General features: G+C 46.0%; 1 protein-coding gene across 3 annotated transcripts in view; it reads right to left on the bottom strand.

Moving 5' to 3' along the window:
* Nucleotides 1–21,266, bottom strand: part of TRIO (trio Rho guanine nucleotide exchange factor) — a 4,034,553-nt gene that overhangs the window by 3,583,020 nt on the left and 430,267 nt on the right. For all 3 annotated transcript variants that reach the window (XM_078687660.1, XM_078687659.1, XM_078687661.1), the window contains exon 6: nt 2,140–2,262. In XM_078687660.1, coding sequence (XP_078543786.1) covers nt 2,140–2,262 — 123 coding nt within the window. The remainder of the gene's footprint in view (nt 1–2,139; nt 2,263–21,266) is intronic.

Consider the following 21,266-nt stretch of genomic DNA (forward strand, 5'->3'; position numbering starts at 1 on the left):
ATAACTGGATCTAGGTGAAGGGTCTGGCCCATAGCCACACCTGGCACTCGAATCACACAACAGAACCTACGTTGCATTGCCTTTGATAGTAAGCAGTGTGTTATAGGTGCAAGTTGTGGTCCCTTTTCATGCACTGCACCTAGCTCATATGGCTCCAAGACTAACTTTGCACAGCCTTTACTCCTGCATGGCAGCCCCGGGTCATAGATTGTAGTTTATGGCCAAGTTCTGCACTCAAACTCACTATACTTAGCCTTTGGCTAATTGTAGTCAGATGAGACTATACAGCATGGACTCTGCCAATGCCATACACCTAGGGCCATATGTATCATAGTTCCGTTTTGCGATTCCTAAATAGCGATTTTTAAGGAATCGCTATTTAGGAATCGCAAAATGGTATGTATGAAGAAATTCGCTTTTAATTAGCGATTCCTTAATCTTCCTTAATTGCGAATTCGCATTTTGCGAATTCGCAATTAAGGAATAATTTCCAATGCATTCCTATGGGCCAGGAGGCCCATAGGAATGATTTCCTAATAATTCTCAAATTGCGAATTCGCAATTTGCTAATCGCAATTTGAGAATTATTGCAAGGGTGCAGGGGTGTCTCAAAGACACCCTGCTGCGCCCCTGTAAAGTACATGTGTGTGCATATGGCGCACATACATGCCCTATGGGCATGTGTGTGCGTCACATGCCACAATCAAAAATACAAATTAGTGTATTTTGAACTTTAATCGCAATTTACCACCAACTGGAAGTTGGTGGTAAATTGCGATTCCTTAAGCTGAATTCGCAACAGTAAAATGCTTCATACATAGCATTTAAGGAATCGCAAAATTGCGATTCCTTAAATGCTATGTCAAATTAAGGAATCGTAAGTATTTGCGATTCCTTAAGATGCGATTGTTTGATACATTTCAAATCATGCAAAATAGCCTTTTGCGATTCGCAAAGGCCGAAATTCTGCGAATTTCGGCCTTTGCGAATCAAAAAAGGCTTGATACATATGGCCCCTAGTCACAAATTACGCTGAATAAGGAATGGAGCATTTAAGTGGTGGTACAGGAGTTATCTCCCATAAATATTCACAATATTATAATGATTTATACTACAACATTTTTACTGTTGCCCTTATGAATGGAACAAACATTATTAACATGAAGTTTCACTTCTCTTTTATGCCCAAAGATATAAAAATATTTTTTTTTACATGCAACCCAAACACCAAACATAGGAACTCCCTATAAAAAAAAACCTTAAAACTAGGGACTATTATGGTTCCTGTACTAAAACTGCAAACCCCTGAAACGTACCAGAAGTGGCGAACCTCCTGAACATAGCTCGCCCAAAGCACCGTGTTGTGGGTTAACTGTTGCCATTCCTTTTCCTTACCTACATCTTCCCTACCGCTCAGCCAGGATGAGCGCTTGGTGATGAAAGGAATGCTTAATGCTTGGGTGCCTGGTAATGTGCTGAGTGTCAGTAGGAGTATGCAGGCTGAGCAGCAGGGAGGCTGCTCCTGGTGGGGCTATCGGCTATCTGCAACCTGTTATCATCTAACTACTTACCTGGAACTTACCTTGTAACTATGTTTAAATAAACCATCTATAGAATATAAACCTCGGCTAATAGACTTTGTATTACAACAGCACTGCTGCCACATACCTTTAAAGATTGAATCTTTGCAGCCCTACGTGCAATTTATGGAATGCCCTTCCTCAACATTTAAGATGCTCATGTGCCATACTACAAGTCTTCCAAAATAAAGAGAAAACATCTCCTTTGACTAGCAAAGCGGTATACATTTTCGAAAATATTAAAATAAAAACAATGGACATATTTTGACATTTTTCTGTAGACATTATGGATGGCAAAGCTTGCGCTAAAGGTACACAGAATTTGCTGAGAGAAGATAGAGAGATAGTCTGATCATTCTGAAGAGAAGAATTAGAGAACTAAATAAATCAAGAATAAAGAGATACTGTGTTGGTTCATGAAAAGACCTTTGATTAATTAATATAAAACTTTATGGAATTTGAATAATAAGACCAAACATATCTTTAAAAGTATTTTTCACACTGAAGACAATTCTAGAGGATGCATTTCATGGGAAAGAAAAGCTTTGTAATGACTTACCATGCAATTCATGGCAAAGTGGTTGTGTTGTGCCTGAAGTTCCATCGCATGGTTGTGACTTGTGCCAATCTCTGTGTAACTTGTCAGAAACAGACCTTTGTTATGCGTAATCCAGTCAAACATCTGCAAAAGAAAAGTTAAACATGCCAGTTGAATGCCTAAAGCACCAAATCTAGTTGAATGAGATCGTGAACCAGACAGACGTCTTCTGTCTGTGACGCCTACATAAGGCTATGAACAGGAAACTATTCTGGTAACTGTGCTCAGCTCACTGCCCATGCGCTGCTCAAATGGTGCTCACTTCAATTTTAATGGCACAGTCACGGAGCGCACACATCCAGGATGCATTTTGCACATGGTGGCATTATCATGGGACTGTTTTTTTTTGACTCGTGACCCCATTTAATTGAACGCAGAGCCAACCAACTCCCTGACATCTGCTCTACCATCGGGTCCCAGCATTCAGAGAGAGCCCTCATGATGATCGGATATCTCGAATAGGATTCAAACAGAAACTGTGGCGCGGACCTGAAACATCGACTGTGGCGTGGACCCTTAACATTTTTGTTTCATATACTAACATGGGCATTTATATTTGATATGCATTATGATTGCTTGTCTCACGAGTGTATCACATTTAGGAGAGCACCGAGCATGTTTTATTCGCTGGCAGCCATAGCGTTGTAATACATTCTCTGTTTTACATGTTATAGTTGTATTCCATTTGCATTTGTTATCGGCTGTTCTTCATTAGTGTATTGGGAACCTCTGTTTCTGGACTAGCTATAATACCCCTGATGCCTAGTGATTTATGATTTACCCATGTGCCAATAAAACTACACAGGAGTGTGCTGGTTATAGACAGGGATGCTGAAAGCAAAAAAACAGGGTTTATTCAGGAGAAGCAGAATTGTCAACCATGTCATGCTTAAAGGTATGGCACACAGGCAACCTCAATATATGTAATATAAGGCTACCCTGGAGCAACAGTAAAGGGCTCCACCAAAGTTCTTTGTTTAAAGTATTAGAGCCAATGCTTTAGGGTCCACTAAGGAGAGAGGCACTGGATACTATCAGCCATTGTAAAGAATTCTTCCACATGCATGGGAAATAACCTACTGATATACAGAATGCTCTTTAATCACAATATGTTACTACATTTTCCACATGTTAACAGACAACATCTATAGCATATGAGCAAATTACTCAACAAGCTAGTTAGTAAGAATACAGATGTCGCATAGTTACAATGATAACGTCATAACAGTGCAACTCACTCAACAAATCATTTATTGCAACATGGGCGAGCATCGAAAGTAGCATGATAAGAAACAAGGTACAGATGTACTAGGCATTTTTATAGTCGCAGACACTCCAATTCGGCTTTTCCAAACGTAAAAACACTTCAGGTGTACTAATCCAATTTTAGGAGTCAGAATATTTTCTTTGCCTCATAAAATCTGATTGCGAAAGGCATGCTATATACCAGTGTTTTATGATCAAAATCAGGTAGCAAAACCCTTGAAAGTAACCGAGACATCAAAGAAGGGGGTAAACCATTTGCATAAGGTAAAGGAGGTACTTGAAACCCCTTGCCCTTTCTCAAAAAAGGTTTGTTGGTGAATAGGGCCAACACCAACTCTCATAAAACATTTTCTTTTGAAACCCAGCCTTATTTTCCTTTAAGGAAAATGTGATGCATAAAAAAAGCTTGCTTTATATAAAAGCAATTGTAGACTTGGAGGTATGTTGATCCCAGCAGGCCACAATCCGTGATAGGTTGAATTGCAACCCACTACCATCCTCAATTTAATAAACTGACTAATCAGTATATAGGTCAACTCACAAGATTCTTTAGTGGTCACAATTTGGACCCAGCAATCGTCATTACTCTCTAACCCTAAGAACCCAGACAAGTTGCAATATGTTACTGTTCCCCTCTATGGTATTGTACTTTCTAGTCCTTTCTGTTCTTGCATGCTCTATCCTAGAACTATGTAAGACTGTAGATATGTCATAGTAGATTTGTAAAGAGTTGTTTCTTAAACTGTTAGACAGTTGAAGTTGTTCACCTTCGTTGCTGGATGAGATCTTCTATATGGAACAGGGCAGTTTCCTGACATATTGTGCCTGGACCTAATTTCTTAAAATCCTACACTGGCGTAGTGGGCAGTTCCTGGAAGATCTCAACGCGATCTCAATCTTCTCTCAAGATTTTGGTGAGAGCTAATTTTTTTGAAAGTACTTAACTTTAATTCTTGCGGGCCAAGTTAAATCTATAGCACCTGCTCCTCCGTTACATCACAACGTTTAAACTTAATAAGAAAAGTGACTGTATTCAGTTTTATATCTGTTGGAATAACGAGCATGTGATTTCTGGTATTTCCGGTTTGGGAAAAGCGAGTGTGCTCCATTTATTATATTGCTTACATTTCCTGGATACCAAAATCTTTTTCTCCTGAAACGCTCAGGTTTTTTGCTTTTTTTTACAAAATCAGCTGGTTTGACTTTACTGCGGGTGGACTTAGCTGCGCAACAGCCACTCGTGCTCGCGCTATTCTTAGGCTCTAGTTTAAACGTGTGTGCATCTGTGTTATGTAGGGTAACCAACTGGCATGGGTGCATATTCAGGACGGTTAGCGTAAAAATTCAGGACAAAGGGTCAAAATTCAGGACAGAAGGTCAAAATTCAGGAAAAAATTTGGGACAAAACATAAGTTTTACAGACATATCAGAGGCGGTGGCACAATCATATATATAAGTAAATAGACAACCAAAATAAATACAAGTCAAAATAAGTTTATATAAGGTTGTGCCAATCGTGCACTTCACAGTTTTTCAGTATGCGTGCAGCTTTGCAAAGCGACATCGGGCCCTTTCGCCAATCAAGATTTGTGCTAGTAACAATAAACATTAATAAATAGTATTTTTGTATTTGTATGTTGAAATCTGTCTTTTAAATGTACAGTGAAAACACTGTTAGTTATTCTATTTTTATTTTCTCCAGCATGGCGCCAAGACAAAAGCAGAATGCTTTGCCCTAGTCCCATGCAGGAGAAGGCACACCACATGCTGTCACTACAATTGGGCCCATTGTCATTATAAAGTGCTAAACAGCTGAAGTCTCATAATGACAATGGGCCAGTCCACAGTCTGCGCCAGGTCCGGGAGGGGCCTCTGCAGGCAGCCTCTACAGATTAAAAGTTAAGAGCGAGAGGTGCCGAGTGAAATCTTTTAAACTCATGGGGCCTCTCGCACGGGAAACAGCATTCCTTACTGAAATGTCCTATTTCGATTTTAGTATGATGCCTGTAAGGCGTCCGTAATTTGAGATCCCCAAATTACGGGCACCTTGTGGACATCATACTAAAATGACGGACGGTCCGTGAAATTTACAGACGGTTGGTCACCCTAGTGTTATGTCGATGAACTGTGAGTTCCATCTGTGAATTCCACATCGTCTGTAAGCACTGGAACTCTCAGTTTACATAACGTAAAGAAAATAGAACAGCTTTACCTGCCTCCCACACTGACGAGATTCCGACGACAGTCATTACATCCCTCCTGCTTGCTCGTTTCTCCAGTACGGATGCTGAGTGCTTCCTGCTTCATTCCCATTGGCTGTGACATCGGAGGAGCATGTGTTGCTGATAGTAGAAGACGCGCCTTTGATTTTAAAGTTAAAAGCCTTTTGGTGCCTTCGCTGATAGGCACAGCCTGATTTTGAAGATGGGAGTCTTCTGTAGTGTGCTGATGCACACAGTTTTTAATAGCACAATCTGACATCTTCAATTTCATTTAGTGGTTTCACTGATAGGCACAGCTCAATTTTTATCTGAAGTTCGTTATTGCAATGCGCTGATGCGCACAGCTTTTAAAGGCAGAATTACACATTGCCTATTTTACTTCACTGCAAGAGAAAAATCTGACATCTTCAATTTTACCTCTTTTGTGCTGATGCGCACAGCTTTTAAGGGATTTGTGAGTTTTATTGTACATGCCAATATAATGGTGTTCTCTAGCATGAACTATTTAAGATTTTGCATATTTAACATTGATTTCAATCTAGCTTGTCTTCTACACTTTATTTTTCATTAATTTATGTTTGGTGCAATGCAAAACGTAACAGCAGCTACTTTCTTCTTGGCTAATCCAGGTAGCTACCTATAAAATGGAAGAAATGGAAAAAGGTATTTGAGAGATATGCGAAAGTGTGCGGAGCTTCTCTGAATGCAGAAAGAAAATCATCTTTGCTCCTTCATTGTTTAGGCTCAGAGGGGCAGGACGTTTTTTATCATCTTCCAGATTTGTCACCTTCTGAAGCTGAAGAGTTAAACGATTATGAAATCTGCATAAAAAATGTGATTAACATTATCTTCCGAAAATAAGTACTATTTTGGAAAGATACCAATTTGCGAAAAGAACTCAGAGAGATGAGGAATCTGTTGAAGGATATGTTACAGATTTACGGAAGCTTGCTTCGTCGTGCAAATTTGACAATTTAACTGATGAGCGTATCCGTGACCAGTTCATGTTTGGGTGTAACATGGAGAAAGTGAGGGAAGAACTTTGGTTGCGTGCTGAACCAACTTTGGATGAGGTTCTTGTTGTTGCAAAAAGAATTGATCATTCTTTAAAATGTGTTGCTGTTTTAAAGAAAGAAAGTGATAACGTCACTAGAGTCCAAGTCATTAAAGACCAGAACCAAGTAGTAAGGTATATGAGAGAGGTAGATCCTTTATAGATAATGAAAAGGTTAAAAAGAAAATAGTGGACTTAAAATGTTATAGATGTGACAGAGCTGGTCACTTAGCTAACAACAAGAAGTGTCCAGCCTTAGGACATACTTGTACTAAGTGTAAGAAGAAACTGCATTTTTCAACAGTATGTAAAACTAAACCTGATCCTAGAGTTAAAAGAGTTGAGGTTTATGAGGATCATAATTCTGATTCTAGTTCTGAGGATTTTGAACGTGGTCAAATTGTGGTTCAAGTCAAAACTGCAACTCGTAAGAAGTCTTGTCCCCTTGACACCATCTTAGTGGATGGTGAATCTACTTGTGTCTTATTCGATTCTGGTGCAAAAATTACTAAAGTATCTAATGGTTTTTAAGTCAACAAACTAGAAGATAAAGTTAATCTTTTGTAGCCTGATATTACAACTTTGGCCTATGGTGGAGAGCCAATAAAATTACATGGATATTTCATTGGACTCATTGAATACAATGATAGGATGGTATCTGGGAAAATGTATGTTTCCAAGGAAAGGGATTACATTATTAGTTGGATTCATCAGGGTGACTTAGGTGTATTCCTTGATCTTAATTCTGATCCTCCCATTTTGTTGAGAGATAGAGTTTTCCCAGTAGAAAAAAAGTGGTGAATGTGATTTTGCTAACACTCTAAAAGATGAATTTCCAGAAGTCTTCAGAGAAGGTTTAGGGTGTTTGAGAGGCTATCAATGTAAAATAAAACTTAAAGATTGTTCTGTACCAGTTTTTTGTAAGGTCAGAAATGTGCCCATTTCTGTGAGAGATGACATGCAAAAAGAAATTGGTAATCTCAGAAGTGGTGGTATTATAGAAGAAGTAGACGGTACAGAGTTGCTGGCCCCAGTGGTCGCTGCTCGCAAGCCCAATGGGGATTTACGTTTGTGCATCGACTTAAGACAATTAAACAAAAATTTAATTGTGGATAGATATCCCCTTCCTAATATAACAGAATTGCTGGTGTTATTAGGTGGAGCGAAAGTGTTCAGTACAATTGATTTTACCTCCGCTTATCACCAGATAGAACTGGAGGAATCATGCAGAGATTTCACTGCTTTTATTACACCTTGCTCATTGCACCATCAGGATTCAAGCAAGCCGGGCCGAAGACGGCTGTAATGCCAGAAACCGGTCCCCGGAAGCTTGTTTCCTTTCCAGTGAAGAATTGGCTTGGTAGTTTGGTCTGCCCTGTTCCCATGATGCACTGGGCCAGGGACAGACTAATTTGCATATAGCCAGGTTCTGAACTGGGATGGTGCAGTGAGCTAAAAAACGGATGGATCAAGCCCTGATCTGTTGACTGGGTAGGAGTGTTCTGATTAACTCAGATACTCTGTCCATCACCACCCCCTTTTTGAATTTATTACACCTTTTGGCAAGTTTAGATTCATTAGGATGCATTTTGGCTTAGTTTCGCCATCGTCAGTGTTTCAACGTGTCATGGAAAATGTATTAAAAGATCTTGCAGGTTTTTGTATATACCAAGATGATATTCCGATATTTGGTAATGACGAAGAAATACATGACGGTCGTCTAAAATTGGTCCTTAGGAAGTTGTGCGAGTGTAATTTGACGATAAATGTGGAGAAATGCAAATTCCGATCAAATTCCATAAATTATTTGGGTCATAATATAAGTGGAGATGGAGTTAAGCGAAAGATGATCTTGTAACCACCATACAGAAAATGTGTTCGCCGAAGAATAAGGAAGAACTGATTACGTTTTTAGGCATGGTCGAGTATTATGCCAAGTTTGTCAAAGTTGCTGGTTTGACAATGAACATGCGTACTCTGTTGCGAAAAAGGTGTAAGTGTTGAGTGGTCTGAAGCATGTGAAAACGAGTTTTCTAGTGTGAAAGATATCTTAAGAGCTGTTCCTTCCCTTCAGAGTTTTGACACAGGTCTTAAACATACTCCCCATTGATGCTAGTGAGAAAGGTTTGAGAACAGTTCAACAAATTGGTCCTCTGGGTTACAAACCAGAATGTTTTTGTCTTGTGGTTTAAGGATGCTGAGACTAGTTATTCTGTTGTAGAGAGGGAGTCTAGCCGTTTTCTGGGAAATAAATAAGTTGAAGAATTTTTGTGGGGTGTGGGCGTTGAGGTCAGAACAGATCATAAACCCTTGGTAGAGATCTTCAGTAAAAAAGGTTTAGACTTGATCTCAAGTCGTACAACTAAATGGATCAATGGACTTCAAGAGTACTGTTTTTCCCTCAAGTACATTCCAGGTATTGAAAATGGTGTGGCTGATGCATTGTCACTTCTTGTTGATGAAGATTGTTCAGAAGATGATGGGTTAGATGTGACCAATGAGTGGGTGTGTGAATTGGATTATAGTTTCATATCAGTCAGTCAGTCAGTCAGTCAGTCAAAAATCTTTATTCGATAAATCAATATCAAAAAAGGAACGGTACATAAAGAAAATACACACATTATACAATGTTAAAAATCAGCATTTTTTAATTTAAAAACCGCATATCATAGTTTAATAAAAACAATGCAAGAAGAGAAAAAGTTTTTAAGATCATCATTAGGTTCATAAAAAGATATGTCATAAAAATATTTAAAATACATCATCATACCGCTATCAACCAAATTCTTAATATATGGTAGTATTTATCTAATAAAGTGCTAGGTGCAAAGACTTCATAACAATGTTGCCGATCACTCGTTCTCCGTGAGTCTTTTCCTGGTGCGCACCGCACACACCAAAAAATTGGCTACACAAAAGACAATACTGGGATGATTTAACAGCTGCAAATAGAGAAGTGCTGGTCTTACTTGCAGAAACCCTGCCTTTTTTAACATTGGCACAAGATACTTCCTCCTTTCCACTATAAAATGACCACAGAACATGGTGAAATGTGTAGTATCTTGGATAGAAAAACTATCACAGGTACAGGGTGGAAGTTCATCAGGTTTACACCAAGTTGTATACTGACCTAATATTAGATGAATCATATTGAAGCGGAAACAAGTTAATAAAAACCTGTGAAAAGGGCGGTTAACCAGGGTAAGATAAAATTTAGGGCCAGAAAAGGTTGCAACCAAAGTGTGTGCTCTAACCAAGGGTTTTATCAACTCCTTTTACTCTCTTAATAATGACAACCTCTCAAGGTTCTGACAATGTCATTCCGGGATATAGACTCTGGTGAGGAAAAGAGGTTGGGTCGACCCAGAGCACTGAAGCCATTTTTAACGTAAGTCAACCACTTAATTTTATGGGCGTTATCAAGTAAAAGACAATCTTTCAAAATGGCCTGATTTAGAGATAATTCGTTATTGAGCCAAATTTTAAGCCACATGATTAAAGGGGCCACTCGAATTTTGTCTGAGATAAAATCGGCCCCCAATTCAGAATGAACCGAAAAAGACGGTGTAGACTGAGGTAAAGACAAAACTGATTTGAAAAATTTATTTTCAGAAACCTGAAGGCAATCTATTGATCCATATCCCTATAGTGAACAGCCATAGGTTGCAACAGACACGCACTTGGCGTTATAGATGGTCATGAGGGCTGGGACTGGCCTAGCCCCCAGCCTTCTGCTGAAACTCAAAATGGCAGAGGATGTTCTTACTAGGGCACTATTTCTGTTTCTTATTTGAGGACACCAGCTCCCCTTATCCTCAAACGTGACTCCTAAGTATGGGAATGTCGAAACTCTTTGCATTTCCACGTTGCTACAATAGAAGGTTTTAACTTTCTTGCAGAGTGAGCCTTTACCCACCACCATGGTTTGTGATTTTTTAGCATTAATTTTGAGATCTAAGGAAGCCATAAAAAGCCCAAATGCATCCAATAACCGCTGGAGTCCCAGTCCTGTACGGGCCAGAAGCACCGCGTCATCCGCGTACAGGAGGACAGGGACACAAGTCTCTCCAATACGCGGTATGTCTGGTGTTGCCGTCTTTAACTCGGATTCAAGGGCATTAATATAAACTGTGAAGAGCAGGGGTGCCAAGATGCACCCCTGTCTCACCCCTCTTTTGGACTTGATATGGCTAGTACGTCGCCCCCCTGGGTCAACCCTAACGGAAGCATGGAGGTCTGAGTGAAGATCGGCAAGAAGATTTACAAGTGCTCGATCAAGGCCCAAATCTGCAAGAATATGCCACAGTTTATTACGGTTCACGAGATCAAAGGCCGAAGATAGATCCATGAACCCTAAATATAACGACCCATCTTTAGCCCTAGTATATTTATCCACTAGCATCTGCAGATTAAGGCACTGGTCCATGGTGCCCCGTTTAGTTCTAAAGCCGTACTGAAGGTTGGATAAAACCCCTCTATCATCAAGCCATGACTGGAGTCTAAGTAGGATGACCCTACCCAAAATTTTTACTGACGAATCAATAAGAGATATCGGGCGATAACATGCCGGGTCTACCCTACTTCCCTTCTTGAATACGGGAATAATTACAGACTCCTTCCAAGAAGCCGGGATACTGAATCTAGTTAAGGCATTAAAAACACCACACAACACCCTTGACCAAAGCTTTGGGTCCATTTTAAAAAAGTCAGCAGGGACTCCATCAGGCCCAGGGGCTTTGTTTTTTAGGGTCTGATCGATGGCCTTCTCCACCTCAGAAACCTCAAAAACAACTCCCTGCATCTCATAAGAAAGAGGAAGACTGTCTGACGCATCTTCAGCTAGGTTGCTCTAATATATTGCCTCAAAGTGGCTGATCCAGTCACGATCCGGAATATTTAACTCAAGGGAAACTTGATCCTTGTCTGAAAAAAAAGGGCTGATTAACTACCCTCCAAAAGTCAGCACTATTTTTAACAACCTCAGGATCAGACAATTGTGACCAGGCAGTATCCCTAATCTCCTTCTTTCTATTTTCTCGGGCTTTTTTATATAAGGATCTTAATGTAGTTATTAAAGGGCGGTCTTTAGGGACAGCTTTAAGGGCCTTGAGCAGAGCAGAATGAGCTCTTGAACAAGCATGATCAAACCATTTTTTCTCCCTAGGCTTAGACTGTTTTTTCTTATTTGTCAGATTGATGTCAATAGTTTTACAGATGTTACCAAAGGCAGACATAACTTGAGGATTTGATGCCCTCGTATCTAGACATGTCAGCACATCATTTTCAGTGCTAATAAGGACAGCATGAAGAACATCCTCAGGTACGACAGAAGACCACTTCAATCTACGCCCCTGGTCCTTTAACACCACATCTTGACTTCTATTCCCCCCTGGCCCACTCTGATTAAAAAAGGCACTAGACAACATCTCCGCTACTACCGGGTTGTGATCGCTAAAAGCTTAAACCATAGTGCCATAGTGAACCACCCTCTCTAAAATTTGACAAGACACAAATATGTAGTCAATTACAGTACCGTTGCCATTACCTTTGAAGGTAGGAGTTCTTCTGTCACTTTCCCCACAACTAGATTCGTACAGATTCCAAACATTCAGATAGGATTCAAGGGTCTCCTCCCTAGTAGAATGCTCAAAGTGTGGTAGTACGGAGTACGAAGGCCCCTCTACTAGGGGATCTGTACATAACTGATTGCAGGGATGAATGTTGAAATCACCTAGAAGAATAACTTCGAACTCTTTTACCTTGGTTCTATAGACTGACAAAAAGGAATCAATAATATCTAAATTCTGCTTAGTGTCCTCATTAGGGCTAGAATTATAAAAATTAATAAACAAAATATTTAAAAAGGAGGGAGGATTAAATTCGACAATCAAACAATTTTGGGGGCCAGAATTGTGTTGTGTTAACACCCCATTTAGAGACGTTTTAAACAAGGTTAACAAGCCCCCCCTTGATCTGCCAGCCCCTTCTCTGGTAGCAGGTAAAGAAAAATGTGTATAGCCGTCCAAAGAAAAACTGTTAGTTAAATCCCAAGTTTCCTGGAATGCAAGAATATCAAAGGACTTTAGTATTTTGGTCCATTCATCAATCCCTGCCTTGGCCCTAATGCCGGCAATATTCCAGGTCGTTATCCGACAGTATTCATTTGAGGAACCCTCATTGGTAGACAGTCAATCATTTTCACTTAAAGATGAAAGAGGGGCGAACCGATTGAACAAGGGCAAAATTGGGGGAGATTGTGAGTTGGGCCTACACAGATTATAGCAGTAAGAGTCCATATTCACAGATGGTTGATGTTCTTGGGGCATCCCAGAAAAAAAGACCTGCCTGTTTGAGGGGTAAGCAGAAGTTTGATGACCAACGTAAGAATTTGGAGTAAGAGTCATGTTCAGATGATTATAAAAATACCCCAACGGGCGCACGCTTATATTATCCTCAGTGACCGGTAAGGAAGCCACCCTTAATAAAACAGTTGCGACGTGCTGCGGGTGTCTTAAATTTATAATAACACAGTCGCCTCTGCATGATTTTCTTGAGGTGTCAATCCATTCAACCATGCGCACTGACAATATGTCATTACAAAAAGCGGTGGGAAACCCGCAAAATTTATTTAGCCAAGCAATGACTTTATTGCCTAATGAGCTGGTCAACTCATCTCGTGCTTCAAAAGAGTTAGGGTCTACTGGCGGAACATTTGTTAAAACCACTGTGTATGGTGCACAATCAGGGGGTAAATTAACTACAGGTTTTTTCCTCCCCATTGTCCTCCCCAAGCTACTTTCGCCTGCCTTGCTAGCGGCTGTTTTCTTCTGTAGAGTGGGAGCTATGGTATCAGGCTTTGACTGAGGTTGAGCAGAACTCACACGAATAGCTGGTTGGCCCGTGGATGTACCTTTAACCCCCTTGCCGTTATTTGAACCAGAGACAGCTGCCGTGGCAGTTATCTCAGGTCCAATGGTCTGAGGCGGCTTAGTCTGTGACAAGTGTGTGGATAGGAGGCACCGGAGTCTAGAAACCTCTTTAGAAACTTGGTCTAGTTTGTGATCAACCCCCTTCCTGTTTACTACAGCGCCCTCAGAAAAATCACTCTGACATTTGTAGTATTTTCAGTGATCGCTTGAGCTGGTGGAGATAGTAGTGTGCTTAATCTGGCTACCTCTTTTGTTATCATATCAACTTTTGCTATTAGGGGTTTAATCATTAGCTCCATTTTAGTGGTCAATATGTCTGCGAGTAGCTGAAAATGATTGTTATTCACAGCTTCCTGACCCCCCTCAGTACTATCATTTGTTACCTCTGCCCAAACAGACTGAGAGGATGCAGTTTTCTTTTTACGTTGCCCCCCACGCTTGTTAATCAGTCTTCTACAAGCCCTAACTGGGCGGCGGATCAAGGATGGAGCAGCAGTGGGAGAAGATGACAATACATCATTGCTGTCAAGGGTGTCCGCCGAGGAAGTAGCAATTTCAATATCCAAAACAACAAGGGGAGGAACAGGTAAAGCACTCTCATTTCCGTTATCAATGTCCATGTTGTCTACAGCAATAATGTCTGCTGTGGGCGAAGCAGGGGGGCTAATCCAGCTGAGCGACTGACGGCGATCAGAGTGTATCTTTGTAACCATCTTGACCATATAATTGTCCATGGTCCAGACTAAAGCAGGGGCTTTGGCAGAGCGCAATATTGCCATTTACTCAATAAACGTAATTAATATGAACAAACAAATGAGTAAACGAGTGGTTAGACACTCACTGCGAGATGATAGAATCCATAGGCCAAACTGCCAAGGGTCGTGGCCCAGCCCTGCCTCCTCCTGCCCCGGACGGCCACAGACGGCCCACCCTTGTCCCGGGCTTCTCCCGGGCGCGCCCGCGCACGTCCCGCGGGACGAGGGAGCAAGAGTTCCTTTATGCGCCCCCAGGCGCTTCCTGATTGCCTGCGCGGCGGCGTCCTTGCCGCAGGGGCTGATGGGAGTTGTGGTTTCCCTCACGCAGCCCGGCGGAGCCAAGCCCGGCCAGGCCACCAGCGGAGCAAAGCCCGGCCCTCTTAGCACCAAAACGCAGGTCGGCGGAGCCCAGCCCGGCCACAGAACACACAGCGGAGCCAAGCCCGGCCGTGTGCAAGTCTCCTGCTACTTCTCAGCGCCTCCCGCAGATTCACTTCGCAAGAGTTCCTTTATGCGCCCCCAGGAGCTTCCTGATTGCCTGCGCGGCGGCGTCCTTGCCGCAGGGGCTGATGGGAGTTGTGGTTTCCCTCACGCAGCCCGGCGGAGCCAAGCCCGGCCAGGCCACCAGCGGAGCAAAGCCCAGCCCTCTTAGCACCAAAACGCAGGTCGGCGGAGCCCAGCTCAGCCCGGCCACAGAACACACAGCGGAGCCAAGCCCGGCCGTGTGCAAGTCTCCTGCTACGTCTCAGCGCCTCCCGCAGATTCACTTCGCAAGAGCTCCTTTATGCGCCCCAGGCGCTTCCTGATTGCCTGCGCGGCAGCGTCCTTGCCGCAGGGGCTGATGGGAGTTGTGGTTTCCCTCACGCAGCCCGGCAGAGCCAAGCCCGGCCAGGCCACCAGCGGAGCAAAGCCCGGCCCTCTTAGCACCAAAATGCAGGTCGGCGGAGCCCAGCCCGGCCACAGAACACACAGCGGAGCCAAGCCCGGCCGTGTGCAAGTCTCCTGCTACTTCTCAGCGTTTCATATCAGAAGATAGATGGCGCAAAGAAATTGAGGAAGATGCCACTCGCAAGGAAGTGATGATGTTGGCGCAAAATGGTTGGTCAAGTATAAAATGCGGGTCTGAATCAACAAGACCTTATTGGTTTCTACGGGATGAATTGTCTGTTAATACTAATTTATTGTTCCGTGGAACAAGATTGGTTCCTCCCAGTAATCTTAAGAAAGAGCTGGTGGACTTAGCTCATGCTACTCATTCAGGTGTTACAAAAACCAAGGAAAGGTTGCACATGTCATACTGGTGGCCTGGAATGGATATATTTGTTGAAAGGTTAATACGCAATTGTCTTACTTGTACTTTATGTAATAAGTCTAAATGTCCAAGAATGCAACCTATGGTCCTGAGAAACGACCTTCAAAACCTTGGCAAGACGTTACTTTGGATATCCTAGGGCCTGTACATAATAATGGGTCACAAGTGTTTCTCTTGGTCATCATGGACATGTACTCTCGCTGGCCTGAAGTATTTTTCTGGTCTATTATTAATTCTGGTCATGTCATTAAATGTTTGAAGGAATTGTTTGCAAGAGAAGGGGTTCCAGGGTAAATTTTAACTGATAATGATGTTCAACTTATCTTGAGAGAAATGGAAGATTATCTTGCTCACTGTGGCATAACTCATAAAACGTGTTATCTTTATCATCCCGAAGCCAACGGTATGATTGAGAGATTTAATAGGGTTCTCAAAGAGACCACTGCTTTGGCTAAATCATCATTCTTAGAGTGGTAATGTGAGGTTCTGAAGAAAGTAGAGGAGTAGAGAATGACTTCTCATGGTACCACGAGGAAAACTCCTTTCTTGCTTTTTCATGGAAGGGTGCCAAAAACTCTTCTTGAACCTTATTGAGTGAATCAATATGGTTTATCCAGGGGTAGAGAAAGTGTTTGTGATAGCAAAGATGTTTGGTTGAGGGAACACAAGAAGGCTACGGATAGAAACATTTTGATTTTTAAAAATCTGTAAAAAAACTGAAGTAAAGGTAAGAGACTGGATGTAAGTTAGATGTCCTGGGTATAAGGATGGATCTTCTTCCAAGTATTTTAAACCCATGTTGGTCATTAAAGTTGTTAGAAATGCAATTCTGTGAGGGGCGTGGCTTACCGAGCCGACATGGCGGACGTGTGCTGAAGAGCTCCGTCCAGACCGACGATCATCCTCCTGTGATCCTGGCTCCCTCGGACGCAATCCTGGTCCTGGAGGGAGCGCTTCAACTGCCGACGCCGGAGACGACTCATTGTTCCCCGCTCTGGGTGGCCGGTGTGTCTAAGAGCCGGCGCAGCAGCTTCTGAGGGCTGCAGCCTAGCTGCCGCGTGTGAAGCCAGTAGGTGCCGCATTTTGAGACCCGGGAGAGTGCGGCAGGCGGCGGCTGGCGGACGGGTGATAGCGGCCGGCCGGTGGCTGTGGCTTGGTGGCGCCGGTCCCTGCGGGGGGCGGATCGGCCCGGACGCCTTTGTGAGAGCCCCCTGGTGAGACACTAGAGAGGGGGCACCCCGTCCGGCGCATGGGACTGGGACTGGCCCAGACCGGGTGCCAGCGGCTGCGAGGGCTCGGAGGGTCGCGGCCCCCGGTACAGCTTCAGAGGCGGTGGTGGTGGCTGTGAGACGGAGCGTGGGGACCCCGGGGGCCCTTCCCCCTCGCCATCATCTCTCCGGGGCAGGTTGGTGCTCGGTGGCTAGGTCGGGCCGCGCTGGCACGTTGAGGGGCAGTGGGAGCCGCCAGGGCCGTCGGCGAGGCCAACTTCCTTGCGGTGCAGCCTGGGGGTGGCGCTGGGGCCCTGGAACGACTAGAGTAGACACGATGGGAGCTGCTGGGGACGTCTAACCCTGCGAGATATACACGGCGGAGGGGCAGCAAGCAGGCCCTTTGGGGGACGCCGTTCGGCAACGACAGGTGCCTGAGCTGAGAAGCGTCCGTGAAGGAGGCATTGGCTGGGTGGTCTCCCCATCTCCCCTGCTGGACGACGACGCTTGCTCGCCGGTGGTAGCCCAGACCGCGATACGCTCCTACGCTAAGTACCGGAGGCGCCAGCCATTGGCGCATGGGGGTGCTGTGACCGGAGGAGGGCCCGGATCGCGGAGGTCAAGCGAGTTGGTGGCAGGTCCGCCCCTGGGGCCCCGGCGGGGTGCCGGCAGGCACTGGCCATGACGAGGGGCAAAGGAGGCAGCGGCCCAGCCACGCATGGGCCCATTGATAAGTTCACTGGCCCGGGGACTGGCAGCGGGGCGGCCGGCTCAGCACAGGGGGCGTCCCCAGACAATGCAGCGTTGCTGACGACGGTCACCCAATCGAGGGATATGTTGGATGCCAAGATTGGTGCGGTTGGGTCGGATGTGATGCTGCTGCGGCAGGATTTGCGCAACGCAGTGTCCCGCATAACAGAGGCGGAGGCGCGAGTGTCTGGTGTGGAGGACGATGTCACTATCCTCAAGCAGAAGGTGGCGAAGCTGGAGAGTACCCAGAGGGGCCTGGTGCTGCGGGTTGAGGACGCCGAAGGGAGGGCCCGGCGTAATAACCTGCCCTTCGTGGGATTTCCGGAGGGATGCGAATCTGGTAACATGGAGCGGTTCCTCACGCAGTGGTTGGAAGGCTGGCTCCCTTCGGATGCCCTGTCCCGTTGCTTCATGATCGAGTGGGCGCACAGGGCGCTCGCTCAGAAGCCGCCTGTGGAAGCCCGACCTCGCCCAGCCATCGTGAAGCTCCTGAACAACTTGGACCGGGACGCGATCCTGAAACAGGCTCGGGCCAAGGAACCCCTGCTCTATGACAACCATCGCATTTTGGTGTTCCAAGATTATACCCGCCTTGTGCAGCAGCAGCGCCAGTCCTTCCAGGCGGCCAAGGCCCGGCTGCGGGAGCTCAAGTTGCCCTATGCCCTGCTATTTCCAGCGCGCCTTCGCGTGGTGTTCCAGTCCCCGCACCCTGTTTTTCGACTCTCCGGAGGACGTTTTCAAGTGGACCGATGAAACTGTACGAGGGGGACCCCATACGCCGCCTGGCCTACACTCAGACTCCTCATTGAGTGAGGGGGTGCGGAAAGGATCACAGAGACCGCGTAGGCATGACAGCAGACAATCTCGTTCCCAGAGGCGGTCGCTGTCCTGCAGTCCGGCGCTGGTGGGAGACGCGGGGCCGCAGCTACAGGACACCGGCACATCCGCCCCGGCGGGCAGTCACCTAGCGGAAGAGTCCTTCTGATTGGACCTTATGTAATGCTTTCTTCCAAAATGTCTGAGGGAGCTCTAAAGTGGGCTTCTACCCCACTGACTTAACACCCGTAGGCAGCAGGTTGGACTGTCATGGGTGGTAAGTTAGGGATCCATTGGTGGGATGGGCCCGGGCCCCCCGTTGGGGGCTTGGTCCCCGCCTCACCGCTACAGGTACTTCAGAGTTCTTTGAGGTATGGGGTGGGGGGGGTTGTTGAGGGTTGGGGTGGTTTGGTTGAGGGGTTGATTTGCGCTTCCGTGCTGGGTTCCATTTGGAGGGTTTCCTCTTCATTAGGTCTGCAAGATCGGGTCGAGGGATTGCATGATTCTAGATGGCTAGCGAACGGCTGACTGCCCCGGGATCCGTGGGTACACTCTGCATTGTCAGCTAGAATGTCCGAGGGCTCCTTGATAAGATTAAACGGGGAGCGGTGCTGCGCCTGGCCAAGAGGGTTGGGGCTGACGTCCTATTGCAAGAGACTCACATGATGGGCTCCAAGGTTTTGTGTCTGCAGCGCTATGGCTATCAACAAATCTTCCATGCGGGCTTTACACAGGGGTCCAGGGGGGTGGCCATTCTAATACACCGCAGGGTTCCCTATGTGCATGTGCGACAGTGGGTGGACGGGCAGGGGCGCTATGTTTTTGTCCGGGGAACCATTGGGGAGGCTCCCGTATTTTTTGGTTGTGTTTACGCCCCGGCACCTCCTCTGCAGTGGCATTTAGTAGAAAGACTGCTGACACTATGGTCCGATATGCCTGAGGGGATTTCCGCCATATGGGGGGACTGGAATGATGTCCTGGATCTTTCCCGAGACAGACGTAGGAGGGGTGAGTGTCCAGGGGGCACCCAACCCACAAAGTTACACGCCCTGGCCTCCAGCCTTGGTTGGGTTGATATGTGGTGACTCCACCATGGCACTGAGAGGGGGTACACTTACCTTTCATCTGTGCACGCGTCCTTTTCCAGGCTGGATTACCTCTTTGTCCCTAGAGGGGTGGCCTCGAGGGTGGTGTCAGCTGGTATTCACTCGCGGGGGCTGTCCGACCACTCCTCCATTTACGTGGTACTGCAAATGGACGGGCGGCGGTCGCCTTTTCGATGGCTCTTCTCGGTGTGGCATCTACTGAACAAAAGCTATGACAATCAAATGAGGGAGGCGATTGCAGACTTCCTGGCAACGAATGTAGGCTCGGTGTCAGGAGCGGCAACAGTCTGGGAGGCAATGAAGCCCACCCTTCGTGTGTGGATATAGCCTGGTGTACGGCGGCTTGCCGGCGGCGCCGGGAGGAGCTGGTCAGGGCAGAAGCGGAGATTGAGCAGCTGGAATGCCAGAGCGGGGTGGCGGATGGGGGTAGTGGGGTGAGACGCCTGATACAGGCGCAGCAATCTTACACCTCCCTCCTATTGGAGGAGGTGAGGCAAGCGTGGCTGGCGACACGTAGCAGAATTTGCCAGTGGGGAGACAAGTCCGTCAAAATGTTACATAGGCTCTGTCAGGGCACATTTAGTCCCCAGGCCCTTCCGGGAGTGCTTGATGATGGCGGAGCGCCGCTTGCGGGCCCCCAGGCTATCGCAGACAGCTTCGCCGCTTATTACGCTGCCCTCTACGCCCCCCGGGAGTGCCTGGCTGAGGAGTGGGTGGACAGGTTTATTGCAGACCTTCCGCCCAAGGCGGTTTCTGACGAGACACAGCAGCAATTGGACCTTCCCCTGTCAGATGAGGAGCTTGGCGGGGCGCTTGGGGAGCTTAATGCCGGGAAGGCTCCAGGCCCGAACTGATTCCCCAGCGAATTTTTTAAGAGGTACTTCCTTCAGCTGGCTCCACACTATCGAGCCGTGGTGGAAGAATCCAGGGAGGCGGGCAGGCTTCCCTCGGACTGGCGGCATGCAGAGGTGGTCGTGTTTCAAAAGCCGGGCAGGCCGCCTGAGCAGCACGCCTCCTACCGCCCTATTTCCTTGCTAAATGTAGAGGCCAAAGTACTGGCTAAGGCCCTGGCAAACCGCCTCTTGACGCACATATCAGCCTTGGTGCACCCGGATTAGGCCGGATTTATGCCCCGACGGGCGACCCGGTGTAATATTCGGAGAGCGCTTGTGGCACTGGCGATGACTAGGAAGCTTGGGGTCTCTGCAGCCTTCCTACTCGCGGACATGAATCAGGCTTTTGACTCCCTCAGCTGGGTCTACCTGTTCGCCCTACTGCACAGACTCAATTTCAGCCCTCGGTTTCTGTCATATATTCATCTTTTATATCCCGACTTGACGGCATCGGTCAGAGTAGCCGGGGCTACATGATCTAGTTTCTCGGTGAGGCGCGGTACTAGATAGGGCTGCCCTCTGTCACCCTATCTATTTGCTTTAGCGATGGAGCCGCTGGCGGCCTGGGTGCGTATGGATGTGCAACTGAAGGGGCTGGACTGGGCACCTTGTATGTCTGATAGGATCGCGCTGTACGCCGATGATGTCCTTTTCTTTTTAACTGAGCAGGACAAGTCGGGTCAGAGGATCCTGGAGATCATACGCATCTTTGGGGAATCCTCCGGATTGTACATAAACCCCCGGAAGTCCACCTTGTGGGTACTGGGTGACCCCGGG

Source organism: Lissotriton helveticus, chromosome 4_1, assembly GCF_964261635.1.
Source record: "Lissotriton helveticus chromosome 4_1, aLisHel1.1, whole genome shotgun sequence".
Classification (NCBI taxonomy): Eukaryota; Metazoa; Chordata; class Amphibia; order Caudata; family Salamandridae; genus Lissotriton; species Lissotriton helveticus.